The sequence below is a fragment of the Ambystoma mexicanum genome, chromosome 6q (assembly GCF_040938575.1).
Source record: "Ambystoma mexicanum isolate Mex_15411 chromosome 6q, UKY_AmexF1_1, whole genome shotgun sequence".
Lineage (NCBI taxonomy): Eukaryota > Metazoa > Chordata > Amphibia > Caudata > Ambystomatidae > Ambystoma > Ambystoma mexicanum.
This window is the reverse complement of record NC_090937.1, coordinates 1,604,462,110-1,604,475,913: the sequence shown is the minus strand read 5'-3', so window position 1 is coordinate 1,604,475,913 and position 13,804 is coordinate 1,604,462,110. Positions and strand designations below refer to the sequence as shown.

Below are 13,804 nucleotides of genomic sequence, written 5' to 3'. Positions count from 1 at the left end.
ACAATCTGAATGCCACACGGCCTAGTAAGATCATTTGTATTGTCCTCTCTGTCTTCCCTCCCTTGTCTTGTGTACAGGCGCATTATAAATTACTTACATCATATCATATTTGCAGCAATATGCACGCCAGGAGAGGTAGGTGGCCATTACTTGAAAGCAGTGTGTTAGTAGTTGAATTCATGTCGATGTAGAAAACTCCAGAGTTTTGTAGCATGTAAAAATGACTAAATGAGCCAGGTTTTAGGATTTAGTAAGGTGTGAATGAGGACGAATAGTCTGACTTTGATTAATGGTAGAGGCAGCTGCTGTTTACCTACTGCAAGGTGCCAGAATACAGATGCTGCCGCAGGATATTGATTTGACTAATACAAATCTGCTCCAGAGATGCTACTTAACATTCATGATTTCGATTGCGCGCATAAACTCTGAGATAAATAGGTGGCAAGTCCCCTTAGCAGTGCCACTGCAGAACCTGCCTCCTCCGTTCCGAGCCTGCCTGCGCCTGTCTCGTGCCTGCAGCTGCTTGCACCAGCCTGCCCCTCTTTCAAGTCAATAGACTGAGAGCCGCCAGCCACCACCATGGTTAAAGCAGGTACAGTCAAATCCGCGCGGTTATCTTCCTGTCTAATCAGTGCTGTTCTGCATCAACATCTTGTTGAAAACTTCAGTGTGTTTGCACATTAATCCCTTTCAAGGCCCAAGTCACAGAGAACATTATATTTAAGGGGAGGCATGTATTTTTAGTTTCTCTCTTCAACTGTGCTATTGTACAGGGGATGATGATAAACACAGAATACCTTAACACTTACCTGAGAGTTCGATTTGTAATTCTTGTGATTGTCAATTCCATGGATTTCTACAGCTGGATTGCGGATGTCTTTTGTTGAATGTATATGGAGATGAAATGGGGTGCAACCCATATTCACCATCAGATCAATGAGCCCCAGAACTGGAGTCCAGGATAATGTTATCTTAGCTTCTATATAGTGCTTGCTGACAGGGACTTGCAGGGTAGGGATCCAATACAACAGCACTTAATTTTAAATGTATTCTGCATATAACTTACAGAATGTGCGCTCCTTGCTGCAATCTTGGTGATCTGTAGGTTGTAGGTTCGAATCCCAGCAAGGCTAACTCAGCCTTTCATTCTTCCGAGGTCTATAAATAAATACCAACTTAGGTTGGTTGATATTGTATGTAGTTATGTTCTCTGTAAAGGGCTTTGGCGAAAGTGCTATGATAACACCACATCATTATAACTCCTGCATTACTGTATCACTAGTATTGTACTCTTGCTTTTTTGCTGGAGGTAAATCCTTCACGTTACCTCCAAAACTCAGTGAATGCACCACTTGGTAATTCTGCTCATGGTAAATCCATGGAAGAATCCCCCGCCCCCTGGAGTAATAGTGACTCCACGCATGGGGATTTACACTGCCTTACCGCACGTGGTAATCATGTGGTAATGCCACAGGACTAAGTGGCCGTAGGGACAGCTGAGTTTAGCGGTAATTCCACCGATGTGTTACCTGATCACCTCCAAACTCATGATCCACAGTTGTGCTCTCAATGGAACTTTATTTCTAAGAGTTTCACGTGATCTGAATTTTCTACGCGCATCATAAAATTCCCTCCTATGTCTTCCAAACGACTACTTTACTGAAATCAGGCCTGGCTTGATTGTCAGAATGAAAATGTTGCAAATATGTTTTTTAGATGTCTCCTTACACCTTGTGGTTTGGGGTAAAACAAGATTTTCATTGTTCCCTGTTTAATGGCATGCACTACACTGAACACGTGATCTTTCCTTGCAGCCAAGTGGGCGGGACCTGTTACTTCCCACACCTGCCAGTTGTAGTACGCTCACTCCACCCGGGAGCGAGATGGCATGACTTGAGCGATTGGGTGTTGGGATGGCACAATGGATGCTTCAATTTCAGGCTACGGTGCAGGGGGGGGGGGCAGAAGGGGGTGAGATATTGAGCCCCTTCAATGCTCACAGGCACTCCCTCTTTGTGCACGGAGAGCCACACTGCATGGTGGGGTCACTTCTCTGAGCATTCTGTCTCAGTGGGAAAAACAGGAGTGTAAACCGCTGCTGCCCTAATAGCAGTTGCATCCCACAAGCAAGGATGTTGTCATGTTGTCACGATTTCAACACTTCCCCAGCAGTAATGTCAAAATGCACATGTAGACTTCTCAGAATCCTACGTGTGGTAATAGTAACTAGCGCATGGATATACATTATAACGCATCAAGGGAGGCCAGGCTGCTGCCATACAACATGCCCCATTGCCCTACTGAGGCCTTCCAAGTTGGAGGGCAAGAAAGAGGCCATAGGAAGTCATTGAGGGACAAATGTAGGCACTGGGGTGAACTTAGTAGGTGCAGGGAGGCTGTGTTGCAACCCCAAATATATCCACAAATATTTACAGGAAATAGAACCTAGTTGTCTCTGTGTCCCATTAATTTTGCTACACTTTTGGGAAAGTTCACCTAACTTCACTACAAAGTGTCAGGTCAGAGGGTAGGCCGGCCTAGTTGGAGATCCAGTCATGCGGTCTGCAAAGCGCAAGCGCTCTAAAGCGACCCACAAAGTGTTTCTTTCAGAGAAGGTTAAGCTGATGAGTCATACCCTTGGTCAAAGAGCTGGTATGGATTTGGTGGGAGAAGAATTTGCAGGTTTTCTGGGGATGGTGTTTGTTCCAGTAATCCAAATGTAACAATTCTCCAGTACTCATGTGGAAAACATCACTGCTTTCACAGGAAAACCTGTGCTCCGCTTACCAAAGGTACACATATAGCCCGTCTATGTTTCAAAGATCATGCACTGATATAGCACAAACTATGCATCGCTTGGCCAGGGAATCCCTGCACCATGATGCCCCTGCGGTGGCGAGATGTTTGCTTGTTATTAATTTATTTACATCTGTATACCTTGGCAGCAGAATCGTGCACTGATGGTGAGTAAGGAGATGGGAGGGATTGAGGCTGTCTATATCCCTAGGTAGCAGAATCCATCGTGTACTGACTGGATGGTGAGTAAGGAGATGGGAGGGATTGAGGCTGTCTATATCCCTAGGTAGCAGAATCCATCGTGTACTGGCTGGGTGGTGAGTAAGGAGATGGGAGGGATTGAGGCTGTCTATATCCCTAGGTAGCAGAATCCATCGTGTACTGGCTGGGTGGTGAGTAAGGAGATGGGAGGGATTGAGGCTGTCTATATCCCTAGGTAGCAGAATCCATCTTGTACTGGCTGGGTGGTGAGTAAGGAGATGGGAGGGATTGAGGCTGTCTATATCCCTAGGTAGCAGAATCCATCGTGTACTAGCTAGGTGGTGAGTAAGGAGATGGGAGGGATTGAGGCTGTCTATATCCCTAGGTAGCAGAATCCATCGTGTACTGGCTAGGTGGTGAGTAAGGAGATGGGAGGGATTGAGGTTGTGAGCAAGAAAATCAATGAACTGAAAAATGAAATGGAGATTCAGTGAGAATGTTTAACCCTGAAAATATGAACCGCAGGTGAACCACAGAAGTACCAATAAATACCAGCCAGCTAGGGTACAGAAGGAGTGGGGCAGCTGACCAAGTATCAGCCATTCCATCCCAGTAGTACTGATTCTGTAAGCTAGAAGCCCTATATGGCGGCACAAGGCATGAAAAAAATAAAATAGCCTGCATAGGCCTTTCGCAATGGAACATGGGAGGAAAACGTAAGATAATCATTCACTGTAACCAATTAGGAAAGCACGGCCTAGTACAAGTACAAAGCAGGGTCAAATACAGAAGGTCCAGCAGAAATCCAGAATTAGACAAAGCAGAGTTTACAAGCTGAAGGCCATTTCCATAGAAAACCCTGCGCTGCACCGAAACACTGGCCGGTCCATCCAGCAGAACTGAGAACCACCAGTCCAACAGAACATGGGACATAGATGGGAAGCTCCAATGCAGACCAAGGCTCCAAGTCATGAAACAAGATGGAGATCTAGAGGTAGGAAACAACATGAGCACCGACAAAATTCAGGAGCAGAGAAGAGCAAGAACATGCATCAATCATGGAGACGGCTGATGAAGACAAACAGGAAATAGGAGAATCCTATGCATTGAAATAACACAGGTAAACTATCACAACCAAGTATTGTAGGGTGCAATGTTCAGAGATAGAGATCCTAGAAGAGCTCCCCGTCAGAAGGCCACCTAACACCCTTGTGTTCAAGAGGAACGACAAAGTCAACGCGAAAATGTAGTTTCCCCAATCCCACAAGTGCCCTGGAACCATCGAAAACTACGACTGAATGGAGACTGGGAACATGATTTGTCCATTTACAAAAATGTTATCAGGCCTGCTGCAGGTGCTGATTGACGCATGCGTGTCAGATGCAGCAAATGAAGATCGGAGTGTCAGAAAGCTGGAATGTCTTATGCGTATTAATCATTTCTAGCTTTGCCAGTTCTCCATTTTAATGAGTAGCTTTTATCAAGGCTACCAAAACAATGCATCAGAAAGGGGTGCACGGCAAATGTTTGTTCCACCATCTTGATTCTGTTCCCAGCTACCCAACTAGAAGAAGTTGCACAGTAGTAGTATATGGGGCCCCTTTTTTGCAAAGTTACATTTTTGACAGGTGGGAACGCCCCGTTGGTCTCCTTAGTCTCGCCCTCTTAAGATAGGGTTTTGATATCAATTTAATATACATTTAATAGACAATTAATATCAAGGATGATATTTATTTTATATCAACTGTATATTTCTTGATGTAAAGTGTTTTTGTAGTTTGATACTATATCAGTTTGATATAAAGTGGATGTAAAATGTATATAAAAATGTGACTGGGGCCGCGCATGTTCGCTGCTGCCTGTTGGAGGGCAAAATGAGTGTCGAAGAGAGAGACTGCGAATGTTAGGGTTTTGTCATGGTGATGCGTTGATGACGCGGGAGTGGGTTTGGTTTTTAAATATAGTGCTGACGCCAGGGTTTTTTAATACTTTTTATATAGATTTCATATAATTCTAGGTGCAGTAGGCGATGTCATAACTTTATAACAGATGTTATATAAAGTTGGCGTACATTTGATAAGAACTTTAATAATTTGATATAAATGTTATGTATGTTTTATATTATTTTTATATAAAGTTGGCGGATATTTGATATGACTTTGAATAATGTTTATATACATGTTATATTATTATTACATATTTTTTTTTACATTGGTGGAAGCTGTTTATTCGCATGTATAAAGATAAGGGTGATTGACTGTGTGAGGAGCCGTCAAGAGGCAACGCTCACCAGTGTTTCATTAGTGAGGAATGCCAATTCTGTGCCTACATACATCGGATATTTAGTACACAATCCACACCATAACAAACACCCGGTAACTTGACATAGCATAAGATAACCACAAGGAGTAGAAAACCATAACGTTACATAACACTGCATTTCCAAATTAATAAATGACTCAGCTTAGCAATACCTAGCATCGCAAAACAACATGGTATACTATAGCCAGCAAAACAATGATGCATAACGTTCCAGAGCATGGCATACTACACTCCAACAGTGCAGCATATCAAAACATAGCCTCTCAACTTAATACCATTGCTTAAAAGAACATCAGACTAAGCAGAGTATAGCATCAAGACATAAGCTGGCATACCAACATGGCGTGACCTGAACCCGCCACCTTTACTTCACCCAGCAAACTCTGCGTGCACTTACCTCATCTACATTTTGTTCGCCAAACATTTACATCTTCATGCCTTCAAAACGTCTGCATCTTCACATTGTAAAGATGGCAATGGATGTGGTTAAGGTTAGCTTACGGTTAGGGTTGGGGGAAGAATATGGAGTAAAAAAGAAGGGTGGGTATAGGGGGTCTCCGCTTGTAATGACAGCGGGGATGCTGTGAGAAGTGAAAGACAGAAGAAGTAAAGACACAGCAAACTGAATGCAGGCGGAGTAGAGAATTACATCCGATGTGAACACATAAGATCTTTTAACAGTGAGCAAATGCATGCAGGTTTGTTACATCAATGCTATTATTTATTTTTTGTTTAATAATATGTATTGGAATTAATATAGCAAGATAACAATACAACAATACAAAGATCAAATCAGACACGAAGTGATTTTGCCCAGAATCAGCTTATTAATTGAAATTAGATAATAAGAACTAGTGATTAATGATTTACTAGAAACGAAATTCAGACAAAATAAAGGCATTTATCATAGTGCAGTCTGCATTATAAGAACAAATCATTTTTAGCAATAGAAAAAGCAGGTGGGTGGGACAGAGGTTCGAAGTGGAAGGACGGGGAGGGGCAAATTAAACACCAATATAGATTTTTAATACATTAGCAAATATGACTGTTGGAATTAGTGAAAGTGGCAGGTATATTGAATATAAGAGAGAATATTATGAACCATGTGATGTAACATTGAAATAGTTCAAATAGTGGATAAAAAATGACTATTTTGCATTGTGCTTTTGAGTGCAATTTTGTGAATTAGCCATGCAGTGTTCCATTCTACAGTGCACGGGAGTTTTTCCAATTTTCCGTTATAGGATTTAAAGCAATAATTATGAACAGGTCAAATAGTTTCCATGAAATGTACTCACTACGTCCTACAAAGGCGAGGCTGCCTAAGACGATATTTAAAAAGGATAGAGGAACATTAATAATAAATATACATTTAAGGTATTTCCAAACATTTTGCCAAAACTTTAAAACATAAGGGCAGCTAAAAACATATTTTCATAGGAACCCGGGGCATAATCGCAGGTCCAATAACTGTTACTTAATCCATTTTTAGAATTGGATAGTTTGACAGGGGTAATAAATGCCCTATGAATGAAAAGAGAAAGTGCTGCGTGATGTTAGCTGCGATAGAGATATTTTTGATTTTGGAAAATTTCAAAGACTATGTACGATCATCGAGTATCACTCCAAAGTCCGTTTCCCATGACGAACGCACTGGTTGAACAACAGATATCGTTACATGGGCTTTGTAGAATTTTGAAGCATTAAGATTAGATGAAGAGGTTAGCTGCCACAGCCTAAGAACATCTGGAGAGAGAATGTTATTAGAAAAGTGTTGAAGAGCGAGGTCTTTAAGATTATCTAACAATATGCACTTGTTAGGTTTAATAGTATTATGTATCGTGGAAGCAAAGCTAATACCTAGATACTTAATGTAGTCATTACACCATTTGAAACCAAAGGGCTCCAACTCATGTTTAAGGCAGAAGGGATTAAGGGGTAAGATTTCAGACATTTCTCTATTAAGTTTATAGCTAGAAACAAAACTAAATTGCTGAAGGGTGTCGAGTAGGTGGGTAATATGGAGTTTGGGATTTTTTATGAAAATGAGGACATCATCGGCATAAGCTGCAATTTTAAAATGTGAAGTTCCGGCCGGGATTCCTGGAATATTTCTATTTGATCTAACAGATTCTAATAAAGGTTCCAATGAAAGAATGTAAAGAATAGGGGAAAGAGGACAAACTTGACTTGTACCTCTTAAAAGAGGAAAGAAGGAGGCGGTTAGACCATTGATATACATGGAGGATGTAGGACATTAGTAGAGATGTTTAACTAAGGATACACATTTTTCACTGCAGCCATGCAATTGAAGGGAGTGAAATATGAAGTCCCAACTAACAGGATCAAAAGCCTTTTGAGCATCGAGAGCAATAGCTGCGTATGCCTGTCTATCTTTTTTATTTTTGGAGACAATATAAAGAGCATCTAAGAAAAGTCTGGCATTAGAAGAGATGTTGCATCCTTTAACATATCTGACTTGATCAGATTTGATTATGGATGGAAGAGAAGATTCAATTTTATTAGCAAGAATGTTGGCGGATATTTTACTTTCTACGTTGATGAGAGATATAGGACGATAGTTATTTGGGCATGTCGGGTCTTTATCTGGCTTGGGGAATAAAATAAGCAGGGCTTCAGAGAATGAACCGGAGGAGAATTTTTGTGAGACAAAGTATGAGAATAATGATTTGAGTTTCGGCGCAATAGAATGTGCCAGGGAGTTGAAAAATTCAACCGTAAAACTATCAGGACCTTGAGCTTTATTCCTTCCCAAACCCTTTATAGCATGGTTGATATCCAAAAGTGTAATGTCACTGTCTAGATGAGAGAGGTCCACTTGTGGATAGGATGATCTATTAATTTTATTAGGTAAAGAATGTCCTTGGTTGGGATAGAGGTGTCTGGATAATGTACATTTCCAAAGGATTTTTTGAAGCAGTTCAGGATATCCCTAGGGTGATTAAGTAAGGCACCAGAGCCATCCTTAATGTGCAACAGATAGCATCTTTCCTTCTTGGTTTTTAAATATGAGGCTAGTGACTTACCGGCCTTGTTAGACATTTGATATATTTTAGATTTATATTTGAGTATGGTACCTGCCACTAGGTTGGTAAGTTCATTATTAATTTGGCACTGTAGTGCTATAACCCCAAGGAGATTGGTGATATTAGGATTTTTATAGTATAGTTTCTCAACAGAAGTCAATCGAGTCAATCGAGAATATAGCTCATCAGGGTGTTTTTTACATCCTACCAGAATATTCCATAATGTGACATCTAAGTGCAGCCTTGAACACATCCCAATCATTCACAACTGAGATATCTTCATCAAGATTATTGTCATAAAACTCTTGCAGAAAAGACGGATAGATAGAATGAACTGTTGATCTTGCAATAAGAAGTTATAAAATGTCCATCGTGAGGAGGGCTTACTGATATCATCAAAAATGAAGGACGTACAAACAGGGGCATGATCGGAAATTATGATAGAGGAGATGGTAGAATCCACAATAGTGCCCGTGAGTGTTTTAGATGTGAAGATATAGTCAAGGCAGGAGAGCGTATTGTGTGGGAGTGAATGGAAAGCGTAGTCAAGTTGTGTGGGATGCGACAGCCTCCAGGAGTCGATTAGACCCGTTTCAGAAAGACAACCCAGAAAAGATTTTGGAGTTTTAGAGGATACATGTACAACTAGATTTCCTATCCATAAACGGGTCGAGGACTTGATTGACGTCCCCAAACATAATCAGGTTAGGAAAATTATTGTTGAGGATAATTTTTTTAATAGCTGTCCAATACTGAGGGTCAGGCTTGGTAGGTCTATATAAATTTAGGATGGAAACTAAAATAGAATCAATCTGGAGCTTGACCCAGACCCAACGTCCCTTGGTATCTCCATCGCTACTCAGAATTTTAAAAGGTAACTTTTTGCTAAGCAGTATAGCCACCCCATTTTTCTTTGCAAATTCTGGGCTTGCAACAACCTCCTTAACTCACAAAGATTTCAATTTCATAGCCTCCTTCAAGGATAGATGTGTTTCTTGTGAGCATACCCCAGATGGTTTTAGTTTGTTCAGATGAAATAGAACTTTACATCTTTTAATGGGGTTGTTGCAGCCCTTAATATTCCAAGTGATACATTTAAAAGACATTTATATAAATGTAAAATGTTAGAACCTTTGCATAATACCAACGAATAGGGGAAACAATAATGAACCAACAGAGGAAATCCTTCAGGAGGGTAATCCACTTCAAAAAAACTCAAAGTGCAATAACATTTCTCGAAATTATGGGTAAACTACATAAGGAGAACACACGAGGAAAACAGGAAGGAGGAGGGAGGCCTGATCAAAAAAAAATGTCACAGGGACCATTGACGCCGCTGGTCTGTCAGAAGGAAAAAGACAGCACACGGCAGAACATGGGCGCCACACCAGCCATCGTCCCACTTATTTTAGTACAAGAAGATGATAATAACGGCATTATGAAAGGAATGAGTTTGACAAGTATAAGAAAAAGTTGAAAAAAACAGAAAAAAGAAAAAGTGAAAAATCAAGACTAAGCAGAGAGGATGTGTCCATACTTTCAGTTTTGATGGTATGTATGCAAGCTTTTAAGTCAGTCGGGTCATCAAACATAGCAGAACAACCATTGTGAGTGACCTTGAAGGAACAAGGATGATATAGGCCATATCGAATGTTGAGCTGTTTCAAAGCTGGCTGTAGTGAAAGAAATTCCTTCCTGCGTAAAGCAGTGCATTTAGCCACATCTTGTGAGATGAAAAGTTTACTGCCATGCCATGTAAGAGATTTTTTTTTCCTTGACTGAGGCCATAATAAGTTGAAACTGAGTATGTGCCAGTAAATGGATATGAGTGTTCTGGAAGCAGGATGAGAAGAAGTGGAGGCTCTCGGTTATCCGACAATATGGGCTTGTTGAATGTTAAGTGGAGTCACCAGAGGTAGATGAAGAATAGCAGGTAGTAGCTTTTGAAGGAAGGCTATGGGATCAGAGCCCTCACAACCCTCTGGCATACCGGAAACGCAAAGATTATTGTGTCTATTCCTATTTTCCAAGTCCCCGTTGTGTTTCTGGAGGTCATTAACTGATTTTTCTAACCGAGCCACCCTTGGGGATATGCCTTCCACGAATCCAACCCTTTTCTCCACCTCTTCCATGAATCCCTCAAAACCCTTCCATCTGTCTTGGAGTTGCTGAAGCTTTTGGTTTGTGGTTTCTATGAAAGGTTGTAGAGCTCTAATTTCAGATAGGATAGCTTCAATAGCAGGGTCAGATAAAGCGAGAGGTGGTGGAGAGTCACTTTTGGGTCTCTTCAAAGTGGTGGAAGGAAGAGTAGAGTCTTTAATTTAAGTGTACCTTTTTGATTGTTTTTGGAGGTAGCCCTGCTTTCCCGAAATGTGTAGTAGGTTGGGCACTATGGCGCCACAAGTACACAGTGCGCAAAAGGTAGAGCTATGAGGATAGCAAGTTGTACTATGTAATAGTTTAGCGAGTTGCAGAGGTTTGATATTGAAGTTAGCGAGCACAAATGACATCCGATATGGGTGGGATACACATGTGTTGTATATGTTAAATATTTTCAAGATTTTTAACTGCCCAACACCTGTTAACCTCTGAGGATGAATGGTTAACAATCTCAGTCCAAGTAGCACAGAGAGCAGCGTGGAAGATTGAATGACAATAATAGCTCACAGAAGAAACAAGCAGTTAATAGCAGATTTTATATAATATAGAATATTCTTGTGGTTACTCCAAGGCAAGTTGCGTGCCACAGTGGAAAGCAATGGAAAATAGGGCTGTACACCCTCCGGTCAATAAAATAAGGAAGTGTATGTAAAAGTTTCCACAGAGTAGTTGTGCCACCGATAATTTGTGATTTATTAATACAAGTCTTCACTGGTAGCACAAATGTAAATAGGCTCTTTAGAAAGTGTATCACGCTATGCCGTTGAGGCAGCAGATGGCGTTTTAGAGAAGGAAGCGCAGGGTAGGCCTGAGCCGGCACGTCACAGTGGGAGGGGACCGACGGTTACCTCATGAGAGGCGGACCGAAATCCATACTTCAGAAGCGCGGGTAACTCCGCATCTCACTGTTAGGCAGAATTATATGCAGTACCCTTTGGGAACACCTCACACAATTAAGACTACACGTGACAGTACAAATGCACCTTTGGTACAAGCCTGTACTACACAGTAAAAGTGGTAGCGATGGCTGAGCAGCCAGACGTATCTCAAGAGCAAGTGAGCAGTATCAATAATTACACAAAGGACAGCAATTACTATGATCCAAACAAACACTGACTCAAGATTTCTAAGTAAAATAATATACATTTATTTACACATCAGTTGTAAAACATTTCACTAAAGTAAAGCAGTTGAAAAATCACACTCTTAATACACCACACCACTCCCAAAAGATTCTGGACAAGTTAAACTCAAAATGAAGTATGGGAAAAATGGCACTCCAGTAATTTAAAAGGGGAGGGAAAGACAAAGTTAGGTAAAAATTGCACCAACAGGTAAGTAAGCAGGGCAATCTAGAAAGAGGAACTACAGTGATGGAATCAAATCAAAAAGGCTTAGGGCCAAAAGTCAAAAGGACAAAAGTCTTTTGCTCAATATCACACAGTTCAGGGTAGTTCGCGGTTAAGTCTTTGCCAAGAGATCTGGACGAAGTTGGTCAGTAGAAAAGTTTCTTTAAAGAGAAGAGAAGGAGAAGCCCTCGGATTGGTGAAAGGTTTCACACACCTTCACCGCAGCTGAACGAAATGAACAACCAGATTTGCACAGCACCTTTTAAATGTAGCTGAGGTGGAAGTTTCTGGCAGTTCCTGCAGGCTCACGGTTCCTGAAGCGACTGTCGGACTGACATGAAGTAGGAAGACTGGAGGGTCCTGCACTACCCAGGGAAGAAACCAGCAGCAGAGCAAAGCAACAAATAAAAGGTGCGCTCCTTAAAACCCAAGCAGGGTCCGACCTTCCTGGCTATCCGGTTCACTGTAGCTCTGTACAGCAAATTTGACCAGAGGAGGGAGTCCTGGTTTACAGTTCGGGCAAACTGGTTGGTCCCACCAGCTCAGGGGAAGAAGATTCCTGGTGGATCTTCTCCCTCGTTGGAGTCTGAAGATTCGGACCTGCAGCAGAGCTTCACCGGGTGGTTCAGTCGTTGGAGGGGTCCTCTTCTGTCAGCTCCTCATCGGTTCTTTCGTTCCAGTGGCGACTCTGCCTTTCCAATCCCAGAGACCTGCTTTTTATGCAGTTTTCCCCCATTCACACAGCCTGGCTGTTAATCACACAGCAAGCTGGCTTTCCTGGCGGGAGAGTCACCTAGCCAATCAAACATCCAATCAAACAGGAGTGTGACTTGGGTTACCAAGGGAACCCATGGCCGGGGTCCTAAAATGCCCCTCCCTCACATCCTGCCTACCCAGACTTTCAGGCGCCTATGGAGGGCTTCTGTGGAGAAGCCCACGAAAAGACGGTGAACAAAGGAACCAAACCTGGTTTGGCGCGTATAGTAAAACACGAGAAAGACATTTTCAAAAAGAAATGGCAAATAAACCCAGCTGGAACTGTATAAAAACGTATATGGTCCAGCAGGTTTAAGTTCGAGGCTACCAAGATAGCCTAAAACAATACAAGGTTTATTTAAGATAACCACGGTAGGAAAAATAGGATAGTTACCACTGCCACCAGCCAAGTCTTGATGAAAAGGGAGCGAAACAATGCTCCAAGAGAAACAGACAAAAAGGGATAAGTATTAACCCTTTCCAGTACTCTATGTAAGATAGGGTGTACTGGGTCTGTGGATTTTAAAAGACTAATAAAGTTAATGGCAACTTTACATGTTCTGGGAGACAGTAGTCAGTCCCAGAAAATGGAGTCTGATTTGGGAAGTCTAAAAGACAATCCTGTGTCACTGCACTATAGGTGCTGTGTAACACACAATAAAAGGATAATGTCTGTGGAGTAGGTGAGGCTGCACAGTCTATGAACACAAGAATGTTAAAACACACACAGCAAAACACATGTAACAGTGGGAAAAAAGGCTCACACTCTTACCAGGTGAAATTCTCCCTAACACTTACTGAAGGTGCGAGAAGCCAGTACTGTTCGGAGGGTTCTAGCAGGTGACTATGCAAACATTGGTGCAGTTTGGTGAAATAGTGTAGAATTGTATAGGAAACATATGCAAAATCACAAACCCACAAACTGTAAAACTGCATCCATTTTAAGTTAGCCTAAGCCCTCCATTTTGTCCACAGACATTCTCCATTTTGGGTCTCCTATTTCCTCAGATTACAAGAAATATGTTCATGGCATAAGAATGCTGGAAACCATGTTGTTGCATGTAAATATCTGGCTCAGTGTTTGTTCAGCCTTGGACCTTGAACACGCAGGTCTAAGTGAGATAGGAGAAAATATATGCCTTCCCCTTCTCTCGATGCTAATTGCGTGGGTCT

General features: G+C 41.7%; 1 protein-coding gene across 1 annotated transcript in view; it reads left to right on the top strand.

The window, feature by feature from the left end:
* The first annotated feature begins 464 nt into the window (after window positions 1–464).
* LOC138516892 (uncharacterized) overlaps window positions 465–13,804 on the top strand; it is a 145,828-nt gene continuing 132,488 nt past the window's right edge. The window contains exon 1 of the mRNA XM_069632346.1: window positions 465–592. Coding sequence (XP_069488447.1) covers window positions 580–592 — 13 coding nt within the window. The 5' untranslated portion in view covers window positions 465–579. The remainder of the gene's footprint in view (window positions 593–13,804) is intronic.